Source organism: Rhinatrema bivittatum, chromosome 3, assembly GCF_901001135.1.
Source record: "Rhinatrema bivittatum chromosome 3, aRhiBiv1.1, whole genome shotgun sequence".
Lineage (NCBI taxonomy): Eukaryota > Metazoa > Chordata > Amphibia > Gymnophiona > Rhinatrematidae > Rhinatrema > Rhinatrema bivittatum.
Genome location: NC_042617.1, coordinates 584,898,821 through 584,922,418, shown reverse-complemented (window position 1 = coordinate 584,922,418; position 23,598 = coordinate 584,898,821). Strand labels below are relative to the sequence as shown.

The 23,598-nt window shown below is 45.0% G+C and overlaps 1 protein-coding gene across 3 annotated transcripts; it reads left to right on the top strand.

Annotated features, from left to right (window-relative positions):
* Positions 1-2,394: 2,394 nt before the first annotated feature.
* GTF2H5 (general transcription factor IIH subunit 5) lies at positions 2,395-22,836 on the top strand. Of its 3 annotated transcripts, XM_029596659.1 has the most exons (4): positions 2,395-2,717; positions 12,795-12,885; positions 18,496-18,623; positions 20,586-22,836. In XM_029596659.1, exons 3-4 carry the CDS (start codon positions 18,589-18,591, stop codon positions 20,764-20,766), a joined length of 216 nt encoding a protein of 71 aa, XP_029452519.1. In that variant the 5' UTR covers positions 2,395-2,717; positions 12,795-12,885; positions 18,496-18,588; the 3' UTR covers positions 20,767-22,836. The 3 variants fall into 3 exon arrangements, with proteins under 3 accessions (XP_029452519.1, XP_029452520.1, XP_029452518.1); XM_029596660.1 differs by lacking the exon at positions 12,795-12,885 and having other exon boundaries at positions 2,395-2,734; XM_029596658.1 differs by lacking the exon at positions 12,795-12,885 and having other exon boundaries at positions 2,396-2,717.
* Positions 22,837-23,598: the final 762 nt, after the last annotated feature.

Here is a 23,598-nt window from a genome sequence, read left to right as displayed (position 1 = left end):
CCCCACCTCTCCCTCCCACATCTCTGGCCCCCACCGTCACTCTCATTCCCCCCCCCCCCCCTCCACCAGCATCTCTGGCCCCCCACACTCTCATTCCCCCCCCCCCTCCCTCCCAGCACATCTCTGGCCCCCCACACTCTCATTCCCCCCCCCCCATTCCCCCCCCCCCCCCCTCCCCTCCCAGCACATCTCTGGCCCCCCACACTCTCATTCCCCCCCCCCCCCCCCTCCCAGCACATCTCTGGCCCCCCACACTCTCATTCCCCCCCCCCTCCCCAGCACATCTCTGGCCCCCCACACTCTCATTCCCCCCCCCCCTCCCTCCCAGCACATCTCTGGCCCCCACACTCTCATTCCCCCCCCCCCCCCTCCCTCCCAGCACATCTCTGGCCCCCCACCCTCTCATTCCCCCCCCCCCCCCCTCCCTCCCAGCACATCTCTGGCCCCCCACACTCTCATTCCCCCCCCCCCCCTCCCTCCCAGCACATCTCTGGCCCCCCACACTCTCATTCCCCCCCCCCTCCCTCCCAGCACATCTCTGGCCCCCCACACTCTCATTCCCCCCCCCCCCTCCCTCCCAGCACATCTCTGGCCCCCCCCACTCTCATTCCCCCCCCCCCCCTCCCTCCCTCCCTCCCAGCACATCTCTGGCCCCCCACCCTCCCTCCCTCCCAGCACATCTCTGGCCCCCCACACTCTCATTCCCCCCCCCCCCCTCCCTCCCAGCACATCTCTCTGGCCCCCCACACTCTCATTCCCCCCCCCCCTCCCCTCCCTCCCAGCACATCTCTGGCCCCCCACACTCTCATTCCCCCCCCCCCCCTCCCAGCACATCTCTGGCCCCCCCACACTCTCATTCCCCCCCCCCCCCTCCCTCCCAGCACATCTCTGGCCCCCCACACTCTCATTCCCCCCCCCCCCTCCCTCCCACCCAGCACATCTCTGGCCCCCCACACTCTCATTCCCCCCCCCCCCCTCCCTCCCAGCACATCTCTGGCCCCCCACACTCTCATTCCCCCCCCCCCCCTCCCTCCCTCCCAGCACATCTCTGGCCCCCCACCCTCCCTCCCTCCCAGCACATCTCTGGCCCCCCACACTCTCATTCCCCCCCCCCCCCCCTCCCTCCCAGCACATCTCTGGCCCCCCACACTCTCATTCCCCCCCCCCCCCCTCCTCCCTCCCAGCACATCTCTGGCCCCCCCACCCTCCCTCCCTCCCAGCACATCTCTGGCCCCCCACACTCTCATTCCCCCCCCCCCCCCCTCCCCTCCCTCCCTCCCAGCACATCTCTGGCCCCCCACAACTCTCATTCCCCCCCCCTCCTTCCCTCCCCCCCTCTCCTCCCTCCCTCCCTCCCAGCACATCTCTGGCCCCCCACACTCTCATTCCCCCCCCCCCTCCCTCCCTCCCTCCCTCCCTCCCAGCACATCTCTGGCCCCCACACTCTCATTCCCCCCCCCCCCCTCCCTCCCTCCCTCCTCCCTCCCAGCACATCTCTGGCCCCCCCACACTCTCATTCCCCCCCCCTCCCCTCCCTCCCTCCCTCCCAGCACATCTCTGGCCCCCCACACTCTCATTCCCCCCCCCCCCCTCCCTCCCTCCCTCCCTCCCTCCCAGCACATCTCTGGCCCCCCACACTCTCATTCCCCTCCCTCCCTCCCTCCCTCCCAGCACATCTCTGGCCCCCCACACTCTCATTCCCTCCCCCCCCCCCCCTCCCTCCCTCCCTCCCTCCCTCCCTCCCAGCACAATCTCTGGCCCCCCCACACTCTCCTTCCCCCCCCCCTCCCTCCCTCCCAGCACATCTCTGGCCCCCCACACTCTCATTCCCCTCCCAGCACATCTCTGGCCCCCCACACTCTCATTCCCCCCCCCCTCCCTCCCAGCACATCTCTGGCCCCCCTCCCTAACCCCTCCCAGCACATCTCTGGCCCCCCACACACTCATCCCCCTCCCAGCACATCTCTGGTCACCACACACTTATTCCCCCTCCCTACATCCTAATTCCTCCCCTCCTGATACCTGGCTGTAGCTGCACACTCTGGATTCCTTTGCTGTTGCGCTCCAATGCTGCGCTGCCGGCCTTCCCGTTCCGCCCACGTGAGATGCTGTGCAGTGCTGGCTGGGTCTGCCCACAAAATGTGCTCCTGACGTGTGCATCAACAAGGCTTGCAGCTCCTGCTCTGATTGGCTTACTGCTGCAATATAGGGATAGGGTGCGCCTGCTATGGACAGGCTTCATCGCAGCAGCAGCAGCCAATCACTGTAACATGATTCAGAGCACAAGTCCCGCCCAACAAGCCCAAAAAAAACGCGACTGGCAGAAAAAAATAGCCCAATTAAAAGCAACCCGCGAATCGGAAAAAAAAATCCGCGAATGACTACAAAAAGAAGCCCAATCTCGCGGTAAATAAGTGAGGTTGGCAACACTGTCGGCAGCCCAGCCAGCAGGCGCAGAGTGATGACTCATCGGTAGCAGCCAATCGGAGGCGACCGGAAGTCGGGGCAGATGCGGAAGGCAAGAGGAAGAGCTCGTCCAGCCGACCGTCTCCCTGCGTTTCTCGCAGCTTTTGAGCGTTTTGCTTTCACCCCTGACCCTGCTGTTGCTGCTGAGCGCTTCATTTATCTCGGGCCTGAACCCGAAGCTGCCAATTTTCCTCCTCGTCACCCTGCTGAAGCCTCCTGACCCAGCTGCTGTCTGGGAACGGGAGACCGAGGTGAGCGGGAGATTAAGGCAAGAACCTGTTGGGTTTGTTTATTTTTTTATATTTTGCCTGATTGAGAATTAGCTTCCTGGAGATAGGGAAAAAGGCAGAAAGAGAGTAGCACTGAAGGTAGGTGGAAGACAAGAGGAGGGTAGAAAGGGGTTGGGGCGAAAAGAGACGAACATCATGACAAGAGGGCAAAGACAGAGAAAGTCAAGGGTAGAATAAGCAGTAGGTGAACAAATAGGTCCCGAATTTGCTGGCTCTTCTGGCGAATAGTGTCCTTTCCGGATGCAAATTTAATTTTAATAAATCTCTTTATGTTCCTCTTGGCCCAGCAGGTCATCAAATAAGGGCTGTTGGGAATTTTTCAGTGGCTGATGCTCCTTTGAAATATCTAGGTATTTTTGTATACATTAATCTCACTGAATTATATAAACTAAATTATCCTAATATTCACAAACTACTTTCCAATATAGTATGGATCGATGGATAGAATTATACTTTACTCAATAAAGTATACCTAGTCAAAATGGCGGTGGTTCCCAAGTTACTATACCTTTTTCAACATCTTCCCTGCATCTTTCATGGCATTAATGGAGTGATAGCCTCCTTTCTTTGGTGGAGATAAACTCTGCTTATTAAATTAGCTATCTTACAATTACTCAGGGATTGTAGCAGACTGGACATCCCTGATTTATATGTATATTATTTGTCTGCTCGCTTAATTGGTGGGATGAACATACAGGAACATCCAAATGGGCCTCTGTAGAACAATTTCAGTCAGAAGGTGTAGACTCAAATATATTATTGACCACTCTCTTGCCACAATATCATAAAATTACTAGAACCGGTCTCTCATACTTTAAAGATTTTGAGCACTGTATACAAATTGTTAGGTTTGGACCTGGGAGGGCCATCACTTATCTCCTCTTTGATAAGTAACCCTTTATTATCTATGGCTATCATGTCAGTTGACATGAGAGATTGAAAGACACAGGTCTGAAATTTTTAGATCAAATTTGGGTTGGAAATACTTTCAAAACATTTGAGAATTTGAAGATAGAATTTGGTATATCAAATCACACTCCATATTTTTTTTGCAATCATATAAAGATTTATTGAGTAATGATAACATTATGGGGGATCTTCGCAGATGACATTCAACACCTTTGAGATTCAGGATGGAAGAAAGGAGCCCTCCTTCTTGGGCACAACAAAATAAGTGGAATATTGCCCTGTATTTTCTAGAGACGTGAACACTGAGGAGCCTTGCCAATGTATCTTCCACTGCCTGCTTCTTCTGTGGGGAGTGGCAGGGAGACTCCATGAACACGTCTGGAGGAACACTATGAAACTCCATTGCATACCTTTCTCGTTATCACCTCCAGGACCCATTGATCCAATGTGATTTTGACCCACCTCTAATAAAAGAGAGAGGTGTCCCCCTATCTCGTGTTCCTGGGGGTAGGTTAGCAAACCTTCATTGGGAGGCTCGAGATGTTCCACTACCCGAGCCCTCGCCTCTTCTGAGTTGTCTGGGACGAAAGGACTGAGACCTACCAAAGGGTCGAGTCCTCTGAAAAGGTCACTCCTCTATAGGGTTGAAAACACTTGGATCCTCTAGCATGATCTCTCATGTTAAAGAAGAGTGCCTCTTATCCTCCACCAAACATCGAAGCAGTGATTCACCCCACTTACTGGCCAGTTTTTCCAACTTGCTCCCAAATTAATAGTGAGCCTGTTTCAGGGATCAGGTGAATGGTGGATCCTTGTCTGCTCATCCTGATGTGGCCCGTTTCCTGAAAAGAGTGAAACATTTTCGTCCTTTGTGGTTTCTGGTGCCCTTATGGAATCTTCGTTTGGTATTGGATTTCTTAGCAGGTCCTACATTTAGATGGATAACCTGACTTTGCAGTTACTGACCTTGGAAACCGTTTTTTTTTTTTTGTGGCAATTTGTTCTGTGCATAGGGTTTCCGAACTGCAGGCTTTGTCTTGCCGGGATCCATTCCTCTGGGTGACTCCAGGGGCGGTACAGCTGCGTATTGTGCTGCCTTTTCTACCAAAGGTGGTCACTGACTTTCACTTGAATCATTCCATCTACCTGTTCTCTCTGGACAGAGAGAGAGATGTAGAGGAGTATGGTCTGTTGCGACCCTTGGATGTTAAGAGGCGTATTGTCAGATACCTGTAGGTTATTAAGCCTTTACGGAAGATGGATCGCCAGTTTGTCCTTCAGGGTGGTAATAGGCAGGGAGAGCCAGCAGGCTCACAGGCTACCATAACTTGCTGGATTAAGGAGGTAGTCACAGCTACATACATTGATGCTGGGAAACCATTACTTAGGTCAGGACTCATTCCACTAGGGCTCAGGCAGTGTCACGGGCGGAAATGAAATTGTCTCTCGTCAACATTTGTCTGGCTGCAGCGTGGTCCTCGCTACACACTTTTTCCAAGTATTATCATATGGATGTGCAAGCCTGGGAGGATGCAGCCTTTGCACGTGTGGTTTTGACTGGACCGCGGGCAGCCTTCTGTCCTATTTGGAAGTAGCTTGGGTACATCCCACTTGTTCTGGATTTATCTGACTGGATGCTAAGAAATGAGAAATTACTATTTACCTGATAATTTCCTTTCTTTAGAAGAGTCAGATGAATCCAACTTCCCTCCCTTGGCTGCTGAATGGTTGTACTATGGTCCTCCTGCATAGCTATATGTTATAAGGATTGCTGGTGAATGTTAGTCCAGTCCCTAGACTAGTGTTAATACATTCTTGTCTGAGCTCAGTTTTGTATTGAAATGGTTATCTGTTTAATCAAGTTTTGCTGGTCTGCCCACAGTTGCTTTTGAAGAGAATACTGACAGGATGATGTCACTGCAGGGCTATATATACTGTGACGTCAGTTTGCTCCGTCTTCATTTGTTGGTAGAGGTGCATAACCCACTTGTTCTGGATTCATTTATTTATTGAGTTTTATATAATGTCATTCGCTGAAGCCACCATAACGGTTTACAAGATTCAAATTGAAATTCTCTTAACAATTGAGAAAAAAGGTATAACAGGATGCATATTAAACAAAAGATTAATCATTTATAGTACAGAAGAGAATCATTTTTGAGTGAGGAGGGTTTGTTTGGTGCTGGTTGGAGATGTTATTTTGTGGATTTGGTTGGAAGTTCCTTAGGGTGATAGGATGATGAGAAGTTTGACTGTCAATGTAGACTTTGTGAAACAGCAATGTTTTTAGGTTTGGTTTTTTTTTTGTGAAAGTTTTGAGGTTAGGTTGGGTTCTCAGATCTTTTGGGAGGGAGTTCCAAATTTTAGGGCAGGCAATGGAAAAAGCTCTTTCTCTGGTAGTTGTCAGGTGAGCATCTCTGATGGGGGGGACATTTAAGCGTCCTGAGTTGTTTGAGCGTATGTTTCTTTGAGGATTCTGGGGGTTATGTCATCTAACTGTCCTAAAGAAAAGGAAATTATTAGGTAAGTAGTAGTTTCTCATTTGCCTTTCTTATCGGTGCTTTGCATCTAACTTGCCAGTGCTTATGCTGTTTCCTGTTTTATTCATTTGGATCCAGTGATAGCTTCTCTTACCTTACCTTTTATTCATGCTGGTTGTCGTTTTTTAGCCTTCTTTCTGCCTTTTGAAATGAGAGGAATACAACTGCTCTGGCCTTCCATGATGGTAGTTTTTAAACAAGGTCCATGCCTGATTATAAACTGTTAATTAATCTTAGCAGCTGCTCCTTTCATGTCTGACTAACCATTTTCCTTCTTTTATCATAGTCTCCCTTTTGATAATTAAATGTTATCACAGTTGATTTCTTTAGTGTCCTCCCAAGAAAAGTCTTTGATAGAAGTATCTGTAAACTGGTTAGATTTGCAAAACAGATCTCTGAAAATGACCTGCTGATACTGGAGTAACTGTCCACAGTATAGCATTGCTTACACAGCAGTGAACTGCAAGGAAGAGTTGTCAGAAGAAAACCTTTTTCTACGATCTCATCACAAAAGTCATGGTGAAGAAATTGAAGCCGAAAAGAGGCTGGATATTTCTGCAAGACAACGGTCTGAAACATACCTCAAAATCAATCCATGAAATACAGAGAAGAAAAAAGTTGCTCAGTCCTGAATATTATTGAATATCTGAGGGGAGCTCTCAAACATGAAATGCATGCAAGGAGACCTAAGAATATTTTGAGCTAGAAGAGTTCTGCAAGGTAGACTGGGGAAAATATTCAAGAATAGAAGGACTGTCAGCTACCTACAAGAAACACTTGGAAGCTGCTGTTTTCTGCCAAAATAGGTGGTACAAGATATTGACTGAAAGGGTGTCCAAACCTTTTGCACATGCCATATTCATTTTTTTAAATTTCAATCTGTTAAAATCAGCAAATACTGCAAATTTTAATTTAAAAAAAAATGACTAAGATGTCATGTTTAACTTTGTACCACGTAGAGGTTGTCAGCTTCTGGTCACTGAGATTCATTGAAGCATACAATTTAACAAGGGGTGGCAAAACATTTTTGCGCACAGCTGTGTGAATGAGGAATTTGACTGGTGGATTAAAAAAGCCAAGCCGTCTGCAAAGTTTCATTACTTTGTTACAAGCTTTCCTTAGGATTCCTCAGCTTCTATTATGGTTTCTGAAAGGCCCGGCCACAATTGTTAAATCAATCCAGCGAGCACCTTGAATGTTGATGAGCCATCATAAAGATGTTTTCCACAGTTTTATTTTGTTTTATGTTTTTTGCCTTAATTGGCAATATTGTACACCATCTTGAATGGCTTTGTTGAGGGAGGATATATATAAATACATTTTGGACACTTCTGTGGCAAATACCATGGTGTCGGCATTCTTGATCTGTTTCCCCAGAGTGGTAAGGTAGGTTTGATCTAAATCTTGTATGGACATTGCTATAAAAAGAAGTTGCCGATTTGCATTTTGTATCCTTTGCAAACCATTCTAACAGTGGCTATAGTTCTGTTTTGAACTGTTATCTTATGACCGTAGGCCATTATGAAATTTATTGACTCTTAAAATATTATCTGGTGCTTTGCTAACAATTTGTGCATAGTTTCTCGTGGTGGATATCAATGTCCTTAAGCATCATGCAACAAGTGACTCTGTTCCATCTGGCATTTTGTGGCTCTGTACAGCCCCCATACTAGATGGTGAATGATATCAAATGAGAATCGGCAACTTCTTTTTTTTTTTTTTTAGCAATGTCCATACCAGATTTGATCAAACCTACTTTCCCACTCTGGGGAAACAGATCAAGAATGCTGACACCGTGGTATTTGCCATAGAAGTGTCCAAAATGTAGATATCTCAACTCTGCCTGCAGCTCTGATGCCAGATACACCCCTGCTCACATATACTGTGAGCATTCTGGCAAATGACCAGGATTCATTTCTAAGGAAAGTGGATAAGTGTCAGCTTTTTTTTTTTTATTATTTATTTATTATTTTTATTGTACTGAGTTTCATGATATGAATCACATCAACCCGGTATACAATTAACAATGTGAATAACTGCAGAGAGTAACATGGTAGAAACATTTCCCAATTCGACATCAAATATAATAAGAAACTTAACAAATAAAAAATACTGCAAATTACTATTTGCAATATATTTAAATTACTAGTAAATTAAATTTACTAGTTAGATTTCCTTTGCATGCTGATGAGACGTCCTCATAACAAGAATGAGTTATCTTAAGAGACATACAGTGCATTTGGGAAGTTCTGCTCACTACATATCAGGCATTTTGTATATGAAAGCAGTAGCTAGAAGTTATTGGCTTGGAATAGATGCTGATATTGAACACTCCATGAATAAATGCAGGCTATGTTAAACTTTGCATAATGCACCCCCAAGGGCAGAATTATTACATCCATGGTACATCATAAAAAAACTATCACAAAAAATATTTCTGCAGCAGCTACACTGGTTACCCATACAGCACCTACAATACAAGCTTACCATACTCATACACAACCTTCTTAACGATATTACCTTAACCTGGATCAGCTATTCTCTCAATCAACCAACTCTCAATCAACCAACTCCCCACCCAAACTTACAATATATTCTCTCTCCCAAGACTCAAAAAAAGAGGAGGTGGTCGTCTTCTTGCAGCAAAAAAAACACTGGGAATGTCGTTGCAAACCTCAATATCCTCCCATTCTCTAGAATTCGCAGTCTTCAGATCCTCTCACCTTCAAATCGGGCTAATATACGCCACCCCAGGATACCTTGAAACTGATCCGTCACCTTTGATTGAAAATATAGTAAAACACATCAACTCCACCATCCCAGCGATCATCCTGGGGGATTTCAATCTCCATGTAGATGTATCCCCCCTCTCTTCTAGTTGTGAAACCTTCCTAAACACACTAAACTTCATGGGTTTCAATCAAATAATTAAAGAACCCACACACAAAGCAGGTCATACGTTGGACCTCATTTTCATTAACCAGGAAATTACCCACTCCTCTCACCCTACATGCACACCAGTTCCATGGTCAGACCATATGCTGATCAACACCGTACTAAAGATAAACCTACCTACCACCCCAGGAAAGCAGAATACCTCAATCCAATTCAAGAAAATATGCAGCCAAGAAACACTCAGCAATTGCCTATCAGAGGAATTCAACCAACTAGACCTAACAAACGTGGAAGCAGCCATTTCGTCGTGGAACAACATTACCAAAAAAGTGGCAGATACCACATGCCCAACTATCACCAAAGCGCATCAAGCAAACAAGGACAATAGAAAACCCTGGTACACACCAAATCTAAAATCTTTAAAACAAGATCTCAGAAAAAAAGAACAACACTGGCGGAAAAACCCCACATCTACCAACATCTCAGCATTCAAGTCCACGATGCACCTTTACAGAATATCCATCCTCCAAGCAAAAAGAAACTTTTACTCGCAAAAAATTCACCACTTCATCTTCGACCCCAGGGCGCTTTTTTCTTTGGTATCATCACTCACTAAACCCGCATTGACATCCATACCAGATGATAAAGCAGCAAGCAAAGCGGAAGAATTGGCAACCTACTTTAAAAATAAGATCCCAAAACTCCTAACTCAGTCCAAGAACAATATCAATGCTTCACCAGTTACACCTCGAGCTGCTGTCTCAGCACAAAAGGCCAGCCTTAGGGAATTCGAACCGACCTCTTCTTTAGAGATCGAAAATATTCTAAAAAAGCTCAAACCTTCTTCACACCCTCAGGACTCCATACCCACCAATCTACTCATCGCTTGCGCTAAAACCATCTCCAAACCCATTGCACAAATCATCAACTGCTCATTCTCCCAAGGACTAGTACCTGACCCTCTAAAAATGGCAATAGTAAAACCACTTCTAAAAAAACCTAATCTTTCTCCAGAAAACCCATCTAATTATCGCCCAATTGCAAATCTACCTTTCATCGCAAAGATCATGGAACGAGTTGTAAACAAACAACTAACTGAATACCTGAACGACTACAACATTCTTTCTCCAGCTCAGTTCGGCTTCCGCCAATCACGAAGCACGGAAACTCTCCTTATTTCACTGACTGATTCCATATTACTAAATCTGGAAAACCGACACCCTTGTCTACTCATCCTACTAGATCTCTCGGCAGCTTTTGACACGGTCAATCATAACACTTTAATAGATCGTCTGTCAGACATTGGCATCGGAGATGATGCCCTCAAATGGTTCAAATCATTCTTACAGAACAGACAGTATAAGGTCAAGGTCAACAATGAAGTATCTCAACCAGTCACCTGCACCTTGGGAGTCCCACAAGGATCCTCACTCTCTCCAACCTTATTCAATATATACCTTCTCCCACTCTGCCAGCTCCTCATTAAACTAAATCTCATACACTACTTATACGCAGACGATGTATAGATAATGATTCCTATTACTGAATCTCTCCAAAAAACCCTGGACTTCTGGAACTCTTGCAAGCAAGCTATCAACAACTTGCTCACTAGCCTTAATCTGATTCTAAATCAAAGCAAAACAGAATACCTCCTTATCTCCCAAGACGGAACCTACACACATCCCAATACCATCCTGTCTACTCAATTAACAATGTCCACACAAGTCAGAAATCTAGGGGTTATCCTTGATAATCGAATTACAGATCTCTCATAAATAATATCGTAAAGGATGGATTCTTCAAATTACAAGTTTTGAAAAGGCTGAGACCTCTCCTCCATTTCCAAGATTTCCGTTTAGTGCTACAAGCACTCATTCTCACGAAAATAGATTATTGCAACTCACTTCTACTAGGCCTCCCGGCTAACGCCATAAAACCTCTACAGATGCTGCAAAACGCAGCAGCAAGGATCTTAACCAAGTCCAACAAAAGAGACCACATATCACCCATTTTGAAAAGCCTACACTGGCTTCCCGTTAAATTCAGAATACTTTTTAAAGTGCTCTCAATAACCCACAAGGCACTACACAAATTGGCACCACTCGAGCTCAAAATCCCTCTCCAATTCAACACATCCACCAGACCAGTAAGACAAGCCTATAAAAACAACCTGCACATACCACCGATGAAGTCAGCATTAAGCAAAAGAGCCTTCTCCACAGCGGGCCCCAAAATCTGGAACACTCTCCCACCAGAACTCAGATCAGTGCAATGCTCATCTACATTTAAAAAAAGACTCAAGACTTGGTTATTCAACCAAGCGTTCCCATAACAGCAACACGCGGAACATCCCTGCCAATGATCCTCCCGGTGACATTCCACCTGAGAGCTATTTAGATCATCTAAAGAACACACATAAACTTTGGCAGTCGAGGATCATAACCTAGTCTTATTAGTACTGTTTATTTAACCTACATTAGGCACTGTATCTTTTTTCTTATGCCTACATTAGGCAATATATCTGTTACTGGTTAACCCCATATATACCTATCCAAGTTATTTCAACCTGTTCATTGTAAGACATTTACTTGTAAATGTGATTGTTCTGTTATAATGTAAACCGAGTTGATCAGTAATTCTGTTATTGGAAAGTCGGTATATAAAAATGCTAAATAAATAAAAATAAAATAAATAAATAAGATTTACGCTCTTTCCAAAACCCTGCAGTTTTCATCTCAATCACTTCCAGATGTTCCTCCTACCTGACAATCTCACTTACCAGTGACCCAGGAAAGGGCCTTCTCAAGAGCAGGACCTGTGTTGTGGAATTCTCTACCTATGGTGATACGCTGTCTACAAAAATTGAAAAACTTAAAAAATTTAAAAAAGCCTTAAAAACCCATCTTTTTAAAATAGCTGTTGTAGGCATGGACCCTTGGCATGAGGTGGAGTTGGTGCAACCTGCAGGGAGGAGCTCTGCAGGTCCTCACTCAGTAGGCAGTGTCAAACAAGGCAGAGGCCCAACTGGAGCTTTGCTTATACCAGCCCATGTTTCCTTGGGTTGAGTCTTTGGGTGCCAGGGCTGGCAAATCTTAGGTAGAGGCTTCTGCTGATGGTCAGAAGATTTGTTAAGAATGATGGGTAGTACAGGTGAATCCGGAAGCAAGTTGGGGTTAGTGGCAGGCAGCTTTCAAGGATATCCAGGAATATCATAGTTGTGCTCTGCAGGGGGCGGGGATTGATTTTTTTTTAAAGAGAGAACAGGGGTGAAGTGCTTCTTTTGATGAATGTTGGCTTAAAACTGCCCCTATGCCCAGTGTAGAGGCATCTGCTTCAGGACTAAGGGTGCATGGGATGGGGATGACGTAGACAAGAAATTTCCAAAAAAGGCATTCTTCGGTTTTTGGAATGCCTCTACGGATTCAGTCCATGAAGTTGGCGCCCTTTCAGGTAAGAGCTGAGAAGGGGTTGCCACAGAGGAACAGTTTGGAATAAACTGACAATAATAGTTGGTGAATCCCAGGAGCCTCTGCAGTGCTTGAAGCCCCACTGGACGAAGCCAGTTCCTGATGGCTCTCACTTTCTTGGGGTCCATATGGAATTGGTCATGTGAAACAATGTACCCCAGGAAGGGAAGTTCACCTTTTTTGAAAGGGCAATTTTCCAGCTTGGCGAATAAGTTGTTTTCTTGCAGGCATTGCAGGACCACGCACATATCCCAATGGTGGGTGCTGAGATCTTTGGAGAAGATCAATATGTTGTCTACACAACCACACAAATGTAAAGTAAGTCACGAAAAATTTCATTAGCTGTCTTTTGGAAGATTGCAGGTGCATTGCAAAGCCTAAAGAGCATAACTAAATATTCATAATGTCTGTCTCGAGTGTTAAAAGCTGTTTTCCACTTGACGCCAGCCAATATTTGGAAGAGGTTATATGCTCCCCTAAGGTCTAGTTTGGTGAAGATCCTTGTGCCTTGTAGGCAAAGGGTAGTGATCCTTTTTAGTGATGGCATTTAATCCATTGTAATCAATATATGGCCTGAGCAAGTCTTTCTTCTTTGCCACAAAGAAAAATCCGGCTCCCGCCGGGAAAAAAGGTCAGATAAAGCCCTGCTCCAGATTTTCCTGGATATAGTCTGACATGGCTCTAGTCTCGGGGAGTGATAAGGGGTAAACCCTTCCCTGAGGAGGAGTTTTGATTCCGCAATCGTATGAGCGGTGAGGTGGTAATGTCTTCTTGAAGAGGAAAGCAGAGTCATCTTTGAAATCTGCATACTAAGGAGGGAGACCGGGGAGTGTTGTAGCCACAGTCAGGAGGTGAGGGGGTTCCACAATTTCCAGACAAGTGTTCCTACACTCGTGACTCGGGTGAGCTGAAGGGTAGTCTAATCAAATTAAGGATGATGTTGCTGGAGCCAGGGTAATCCCAGGACAATGGAATGGATGAACCTGGTGATGTGTAAACTAATCTCCTCTTGGTGGAGGAGGCCAGTATGTAGCATCAGTGACGTGGTAGTCTGGGTGACCTGGTGGGAAGAGGATCTCTGTAAATGGAGATTATCAGGGCACAGCCCGATGCATAGTGGGATTAAGTAGCTGGTCCACGAGTTCTTTCATGATGAAGTTCTCGTAGGAACCAGAGTCCTCAAATGCCTGGGTGGCGAAGCTTGGGGATCCCAATTTTAAGGTCACAGTCAGTAATTGTGTTGCTGGGACAGTAAGGTTTAGGGTCACCTCCCCACCAGACCCTAGGCACTGGGAGGTTTCTGACTCAGGGGGCATTGAGCGAGTAGAAGGCCCCGGCTCGCACATACAGACATAAGCCAAATTGTCTTCGGTGGAGCCTCTCCTCGGGTGTTAAATGATTATTTATGTATTTAAATCTTTTTCTAGACCGTCATTAAGGTGGGTACTGTCACAACTGTTTACAGTAAGGCACATAAAAGTAATGCTATTAAAATCTATCAGTTTACACAGGTGCCATAAGGTTCGGTAACATAGTTTTTAATTAATGTTAGTTGTTGAATGAATGTGTTCAACATCATGTCCAGGTCAATTCTATAGCAGTTTTGAGTCCAAGACTCATTCTATAATTGTAACTTATCCCTTAGTGATGAGTTCTATTAAAAACTACACCCTTATTGTTTGTGTGGGTGTTCATTGTTTGTATCTTGCACTTCCCTGGTTTCTATTCTCCCTTCTCTTTTTGAAAAGCTTGTTTAAAGAGCCAAGTTTTTAGATTTTTTTCTAAATGTTTTGTTTTCTCTTTGTAGCCTTAGTTCCAAGGGCATGGAGTTCCATAGTATGGGTCCCACTAAGGATAACGCCCTTTCTCTTACCTGGGTTAGTCTTGCTGTTTTGACTGATGGAATAGTTAGAAGTGCTTTGTTGGCTGATCTTAGGTATCTATTGGGGATGTGTACACGAAGGGCTGTGTTGAGCCAGTCTGCGTTTTCGTTGTGTATTAATTTGTGTATGGTGCATAGTGTTTTGTACACCTGCATGAGCTCTTCGAAAGAACCCACAGTTTGGAGGAGTTGGGGGCCGGAAGTGAAAGCGGCCATTGGAGCCAGGGTGCTATTATCACCATTCTTCAATGTGGTCAAACCTCTCTTGCCCTTTGCTGGAGTCATAAGTCAGTCTTGCCTGTCAGCTTGATAAGCCCTTCCAAGGAAGTAGGTAGGTCCCAAGCCACAAGCTTGTCTTTAATCATGGTGGGGACACCTTCCAGGAAAATGGTGTGGAGTCTTCCTGCCAATTAAGCTCTGTTGCCAGGGTCCAGAACTCAGTGGCATATTCCTCCAAAGTTCTGGTGCCTTGATGGAGATGGAGTAGTTCTGAACCCATGATGGCCAACTGGCCATTCCTCAAAGACCGTCTTGAACATGCTTGTGAATTGCAGATTGTGCAGTATGGGATCCGTACGCTCCCAGAGGGGAGAAGCCCATGCCAATGCCTTGCCATCCAGAAGGGAGAGAATATAGGTGGTCTTGGTCAACTGTGCCTGCAATGCAAAGTGCATGTTGCACTGGTTCAACAACCCACAGCATTGCTTGGAGTCCCTGGCATACAGGGGTGGAACTGGCAGGTGCAGAATAGGGTGGCGACAGGACTGCTGGGGTCATGCCAGCTTCCAGCCGTGTGGAGAGTCATTTCATAGAAACTGCCAGGATCTCCAGAAACTTCTGCGGCTCTTGCAACTTGTGTGCAAGACCCGGGATCACCTGCAAGGCTGTGATAGCTGCCAAATCCATGGCCTCTGCAATTTGTTGTGGACATGGACCCTTGGACCGAGGTGGATTTGGTGCAACCTGCAGGTCCCCACCGTTGGCAAACTGAGTTAGGCGAGGCAGAGGCCCAGCTGGAGCTTCGTCTGTATCAGCCCACGTTCCCCCTCAGGTTGAGCCTTTGGGAGCTGGAGCCGGCAGGTCCTAGGTGGAGGCTTCTACTGATGGTTTGAAGATCTTTTGAGAGTGCTGGGTAGTACAGGTGAATCCAGAAGTAGGTTGGGGTCAGTGAAAGGTGGCATTCGAGGATATTCAGGAGGCAGGCAGTGCACAGTGGCAGGTAGCATTTGACTGACTCCATTAGTCAGGCCAAGGTCAATACCAGGTATTTTCCATAGGGAAGGCAGGAAGGAAAGGAGCAGCATGGGAGGTAAGGCATACTGAAGAGCTGAAGAAGGACCACGGACACTGAAGATGAAGAACACAGGAACTGAGAAACGAAGATAAGGACCACTGGAACAAGAACACAGAAGCTAGGAAATGAAGATAAGGAACGCTGAGGCAACTCACGCTACAGAACTTAAGGAGGCCTGTTGCCAAGGCAAGGACCATAGAGAAGCAAGGGCCTTTTATGGGCCAGCCCCTGTGAGGTCATCAGTGGATGCCGCAGAGGGTTTCTCACCATGGGCCCTTTGAATCTTGAGGTCAGTCAGGCCTGCACCTAGGGGAGGCCAGAGAGCATGTTGGCGGCGTCATGCCGCAAGTCGAGTCAGAAACATCTGAACTGGTGGAACGCGGCAGCCTGCCATGCGGCTGCACTGGGGATCCTTGATAGCGTCAGGGGCTGCTGGTGGTGGCTCGAACCCAGAGGTAAATGTGACAGACCATAGGTGAGCTCCACGGATTGCCAAATGCAATAGTAGCTTTCCCAGCATTTAATTATCACTCCTCCCTGTGGTTTGGAGCTTCATCCTCCCATGTGCATTGCAGTTGTCTCCACTGGCTGGCCAGCTTTAACCTCCACCCTTTTTCTTTTTTTTTTAGGCAGTTTTGATTTGTCTCCTGAACTTTTACTTATGTGGCAGGCTTTATTTATGTTTCTTGTCTCTGATGATCCTATTTTATTGTGTGCATATGTTTTAATTATTTTATGAATGTTCGTTTGTGCCCCGCCTCAAACTATGGAGGGAGCGGGAAATAAGTACTTTTTAAATAAATAAATTGTTGAGAATCGGGGAAAACAATCATACTGTACCAATCCTGGTACCAAAGTGAGTGGGTGCATTAACATCTATTGAAAACTGAACCCAGAACTCCAGCATTAGGTGGTGCCCATCTCGGCTTGCCTATTGAATTGTACATACCTGAGGCTGCAATGCTGTCATCGTGCTCAAATGTATCGGGCTTGGTAGTGTGTCCGTCAGTGCTCGCTTGCTCAGTCATCGGTATAGAGTTGTCCCAGCCCGCCGATAGATGGCGCAGCCGCCTTCGAGGCACATACATCGCGCTTGGTAATGTCAGACAGAGGAGCCTCCTCCATCCCTGCTCTGTGTGTAGGAGAGGAACGTGGCGCAACTGTGCACAGGAATGTTGCTTTTTCAAGAACAAACTCCTTTCAGCAAGTCAAGGTAAAGGTCTTAGGAAGGCAACTTAAAGAAAGACCATAGAGTTTATACCAAAAATGTCGTGTACAAAGAGGTTTTCAGCAAATAAATTTCATAGCCAGCCATGGCTTTATCTAATGTACCTCCACGTCCCTTCCCTAGGTGAAAACAATTTCGTTTTTCCTTTTCAGCTAACTCTTCCATACAAGAGAATATGTACCAATAAAAATGCTCGCCACCCGGGCGTAGAACGGGTGCAGTTACTATATTCAACTTGGATGTCTAAATTATTTATTTATTTATTTATTTGAGGCTTTTATATACCGATAATTGTTTAGTAACATCACATCGGTTTACATTCAACAAAAACTCACAACAGCGCTATGCAATATAGGTAATCGCAGCAGTGTTTACAGATAATAAACTTGAGATAAATGAAAGTTCTATAGAATGTATGAGGAAAGCAAGATAGAAGGTAGAAATTAACTTATACAGGAGAGTTATATGTAAGAGAACTACCAAAATTGAAGGCAATATTAGCTGGCAAATTAAATCTCATGGAGCAGGTATGAGAGATTCATGGAGGGGTAGTGAGATTGAGAAGAGGATAATAATGATTATAATGGCTGGTGATTACTTTATGTAATCACCAGCCATCTACCAGCTATCTACTCGGGGGAAAGAGAAGTAATGTATCCCAGCATGTGGATATTTGCTTCAGCTGCTGGATGGCAACCAAGCATATTCTAGCTGAGAACACATTACTGTTCTTTACAAATGGTATCTGAAGCATGGATGTGCAGGCCTTGGCTCCTGAATAAACCTATTGTCATACTTCATGCCATTGACACATTGATCCAGGTGAGGCTCCCAAGCAACAGATTGACTGTTGCTGCCTTAGTATTTGTGTTTTCTGTCATACCAGTTACAATATATGCAACCATTACATAAGAACATGGAAGATGTGGCAGATAACTGTTTGGACCGCCTTGCTGTGCTGCCACAGATTCTGTTAGTTGCCCTTTTGTGTCTCTGGGAAGGAGGAGGAAGGATCAAGCTTCTGATTAACAATTTTATATGCTTTGACTTTTTATACTTGAATTATTTATTTATTTATTATTTATTTATTTATTAACTTTTATTTACCGACATTCGTGAAACACATCATGCCGGTTTAATCCATATACAGAGTTAATAATTTGGTTTATAAACTATCCAGAAACTTGCTGAGATCAAAAGTTTAATAAAGTAGTGTGGTTGCTGTGTAGTCCCCCTTAGATGTGTAAACTTATGTTAATACAATTTTAGAAGAGTTATCCCATAGTCTACATTCCCTCTGACCACCACTGACCAGCCTGGTGCCACGCCAGAAGTTTGAACCATGCGGGCCCCGTAGACTCACAGGATCTTGCCATCTTCATGTGGTTCAAACTGTCCGAGAGCTGGTGTGGCATCGGGTGGCTAGGTAGCACACGGTGAAAGAAGCCTTGCCATACTTATACATTGACGCTTGGTAATGCTGTTTTGTATTTTCACTGCTGCTTTCTTGCATGTCTTTTCCAGCTGTCCTTTCGGGAGCGTTCTCATTAAGACGGATTTCAGGAAAGTAACACACAGACCCTCAAGAGAAACTTTCTTTCCTGCTGCACAGAGAAGATGGTGAATGTTCTGAAAGGAGTTCTTGTGGAATGGTTGGTACATACAATGAATTTCCTTTATGCCCAATTAGAGGTTCATTCTGATCTTCCTGCTTATGCCCTAACCTCTTCTTTTTCTGTCAGCAAAGCCTTGACATGTGGGTGGTGTCATCCAGCGGTGACGAGCAGACACTTCCCTGTAAGCTCATAGAGCTTTGACTCTACTGAGCATCTGTGAGAATCCCCATGTGGACATGTACCCCTTCTCTCCAGGAAATGGTTTCCTGCTAATCATTTTTCAATACCATTTTTTAATTATTTTGTAGCCTTGCTGCCTTGACAGCCCCCCCCCCCCACCCCCCCAAAACAGCACTTTTCAGTGCTATATTAAAATAAAGTACCAAGAAGCCCTCAGTGCCTCATAGCTATTTGTCTTTTACAATCCTATGGATTGAGCAAAATGATAGCCAAACAAACATTGTTCAGTTGTTTAGAGGACTGTATTACACATTGTTATGCCCTAGCAGGCACCAAATCACAAATGCTATCAAGGCTTATCAAGTGGGAACCATGGCTTCATTAGCGGTTCATCAGAGTGCAGTACCTATTGAAAACATCTGCAAAGCGGCAACTTGGTCATCGGTGCACATTCTCGCTTCCTATCACGGTCTGGACAATTTATCAAAAAAGTGGCAAATTTGGACAAGCAGCTTTGTGTAACTTGTTTAGTCAGCAGTCCATTCTCCATGATGACTTATTCAGTAAACGCTCCTCTGTAACCCTTATCTAGGACTTCCCACACGTCTGTCTTAGCTAATTCAGCCCTGCTTGTCAACGGAGAAAGCAAGCTTGCGTACCGTAAACAGTGTTCTCTGTAAACAGCAAAATGACTTGCCTAGACTTGGCTCTAATATTGACTGAGGGCGTTCACAATGCAAGTGTGAATTCCCACACATGCTCAGTAGAGCAAAAGCTTTATGAACATAGAAGGGGTCCGTTCAGCACCTTCTGATGTCACTCTTTTAATGTTATGGTTAATTCAGCTGTCAGAAAACTGGTGACCTAATTTTATATTGCTATATTCACCACAAGCTACATGACTTCTGCCTTGTGGTTACCTAGGAAACATCCACATTCTTATAAGTCACACTTTTTATTATTTTTGGCTTGGCAGTTCTGTCCTTTTGGCTAACAAATCTCTCTTGGGTATTTAGAAGCTAGGTCCTGTAATTAAACCTGGTGCAGCAAATGGAACACTAGCAAAAAAGTCTGCAGAGGAAAACAAGCTAAAAACACCAGACCCACTTATTTTTTTAGCGCCCTGTGGTTTGTATATTTACCATAACAGTTTCAGACCAGAGAAAAGACTTTTTTTTTTTTAAATTCAGATTTGATGACTTCAAAATCCTTTTGAAATTTGACTCGCATCCAAGTCAAAGCTAATAAAATAGAATTGCTTGTCGGCTCAGCCTCTCTGATTTTGCAAAGCTGTTTGTGATTGGATATCCTATAGACTAGATATCCTATGATATAGCCATTGAACAAAAGCAGTGGCTATATCATACATTTTAGAGTTTGGATACATGGAAGGGTTGAATAGAGGGGTGGGAAGTTAGTTATGTTGATAAACCATATGGATCAGAGGTTTAAAATACTCCTCTTCACTGACAGTAAGTAGTATTAGAATAAGAAAGTATGAAGTTTATAAACTCATTTCTGTATTCTGGACTTTTTTTTTATTTTGTAAAAGTCACATCTGTCCTCTTGGCTTACTGCGTCTCAGCTTGGTCATCAGGGTTCCCCAGGATATCAGTAATGGACATATGCATGAGATATATTTGTGTCTAAGAACTAGGCTGATTTATGCAAATATTTAATATTTTGGCAACCAGAGTGAGCATAGGCTGGGAATGAGACTGAGAGCCGTCGCCCCAGCTTGAAGTAATGGAATTTCTGTACTGACTCGCGTCGCTTTGAAGGAAGGTGGCTCTCACTTAATGTATGTCGTTGTCACAGCGATCCAGCAATGAAGCAGTTCCTGCTGTACTTGGATGAGACCAACGCCCTTGGGAAGAAGTTCATCCTGCATGACTTGGACGAAACCCATATATTTGTGCTGGCTGATCTGGTTAATGTCCTCCAGGAGAAGGTGGGCGAGTTAATGGACCAGAACTCTTTCCCAATCACACAGAAGTAAAAGTCCTACTGGGACTGCCCTCGGAAAATGGGAAATGCCAAAGGAGTGGGCATGGACCTGAGACAAGCAAGACGTTTTTCCCTGTATTGTGGGTCTGTAAGTGCCCACATGTTACTCCTATGATCTGTAGTCAGAACTGTTTATTTTTAACAAGCAAGTTTTTTTTTTCTTCTGGCCGTGTACTCTTTGGATTTGTTACTCCTTTTGCTGCAGGAATTTGTCATTAAATAAAATGGTACTACTGATCTAGCTTGTTGTAGTGAGAGATTTGGTCGACACCTACGTTTGCTCTTTAAGGAGAGGTGCATTCAGTCAGTTGAAAGCCGTTTTAATATAATATACAGATTAGATGACAGAAAAATATCATCTGGCCCATTCACTCTACCCAGTTACTCCTTTCTGTTGTTAAGTGTGTATCCCAGCCCGAGCACTTGACTTTCTCCGTGTACGGGCAGCACAAATATCAGCCACACAAGCGGGTGACGTCGTCCGACAGCACGGACGGACAGAGCATGGAGCTTGTGTGTTCCCGTCCAACTGTTGCCACTTAAGTCTCAGTCTGTTTTCTTCTGCTAGCAGGAAAGGGCATGGTTTTTGCTCTCTAAAACTAAAGGCGCTTAGAGTTGTTTTCTCCCTGGGTAAAAGTTTTTTGTTTGGGTTTTTTTTGGGAGACTCAAAAAAAAAAAATGTAATTTCTTTTTCTTCAAGACTGGGTTTGATTTAGCATTGCTTCTCTTCAAGTCGGCAGATGACAAGCCAGGGCTCAAAAGATTTCCTAGTAGTTGCTCTTCTAAAATGACTCTCTCAGATCAGCATGGTTGCCATGTTCAGTGTCTCGGACCTTATGATGATCTTAACTTGTCACCAAGGGCCGTAAGACCTGAGAGTACCTTGAAGTAGTATTTTAAAAATGTCCTCAGGCTTCCAAGCAGTCAAAGTGAAACATTTTTCAGCACAGATGCTGTTGCCTTAATCAAAAAAAAAAGTATAGTCCTCTTATGATTGGTATAATGAATCTGAAAAGTCTCAGTACAGAAAGTGAAGCGATTGTAAAATCTAGCATCTCGTGCAATGAATAAGTAATTTTCTCTATTAGTGCTATATGTGTCAATTGTGTCTTCCATTGAGCGACACGTGAGCACTTTTCCATAACCGTGCAATTAATAGGTCTGGCCACATGTATGCATTGAGTAATAAAAGCTTTGTCTGCAGTCAAACCAAACACTGCAGTGTCTCTCTAGTAGCCCAACACCTCAAACTTGGCATTAGAGAAAAGTTATTTTTATAGAGAAGCCTAATCTCCTTTATGTCCCGTCACGCCCCCCCGAAGAAAAATACTAAGGGATAGAACCAATATGTGCCCCTTTGACCATAGCCACACCAACATACAGGTGCATTTTTATTGGTAACCAGAATAAGGACAGAACATCACATAATGCAATCTGAATACAAAAATAACAATCCAAACAGGCAAAACTCAGTATAGGATGAACAGTATCAAACATGATGTATAATGCATTAGCAACTGGTACCGGTTTATGTTCCTTCTATGATGATCCCTACCCTTCCCCCCCCCCCCCCCCCCCCCCCCCCCCCCCCCCCCCCCCCCCCCCAACACGACCAGACCAACGGATATCTTGAGGTAAGAGGTTTAGCAAATGGTGTAATAACATGGAAAGATGAAGAGAACTAGCAGAGTTTGAAATGTAGAGCCATACTTTGCTGTAATGAGGAGTCCTTCTCAAGAGGCCTGCTGGGAATAGGGCTGATCTGCCGTGAGAACAGTATCAATCAACAAACGTTCCCAGTTCCGTGGGAGGTGTTCCCCAAATGACTCCAGCAGCCACACATTAGTTATGCCGTCAAGTCACCCTGACCTGCAAACCAAGTGCAATAGGGCTCCCAGATTTTCTGAAAGGCAAGGATGCGATCTTGATGTAATGCTGTAAGCTTATTCAGCTGATAATAAGAGTATAAGCATTGTAAAATATTTGCTAAGGCTGGTGCATTTTCTTTCTTCCAGTGGAGTGCAATCTCCACTCTCTTTGCAATAAAGACTTGTAGAACCAGTTTCTGAGTGGCTTGTGTGATTTCTGGTAGTGGTAATCCCAGCAATGCATGCCAAGGTTCAACTTTAACGGTTGCATTAAGAACCTGGGCCATCCACTCAAATACCTCCTGCCAGCATTTAGTAACCTTGGGGCATTGCCACCAGATATGGTAGTAAGTGCCCTTGGCCTCACAGCCTCTCCAACATCTATCAGGTATGTCTGGTGCAAATTTATGAAGGGCGACCGGCGTATAATGCCAGCGGTAGATCGATTTATAGCAGTTTTCTTGGAGCCCTGCTGATATGGAGCACTTATGAGCAGCAGAGTAAATCTGTTCCCAGTCTTTATCTTCCAAGGATACTTGAAGGTCTACTTCCCAAAATGTCCGATGTCGTAAGGGACCCAGTTTTTGTCCATTTATAAGAGCATATATCTTTGATATCACCCCCCCGCATGGAAGAGGCATTTTTGCAAAGTGTTACCCTTGGATCTTATGGTGCCCTCTCTAAGCCCCTTGAGTGTAAAATGATACACCTTAGCATACAGAAGAAAATCAATATTGTCAAGAGCAGGTACTTTACATAAGTTTTCTTTAGAAACCATAGCATCCTGTAGATATACATGACCCAATTTACAGATGATAGCTTTTATCCACTGCTGATGGGCCACGGAGCAGTCTCGAAGAGGCACCACCACATTAGTAAATAAATGGGTCATCATGGAGTATTGCTTCGGACCCACCAACACCGGCTTCCAAAGTCGCCATAGTCGCAGGGTGGTT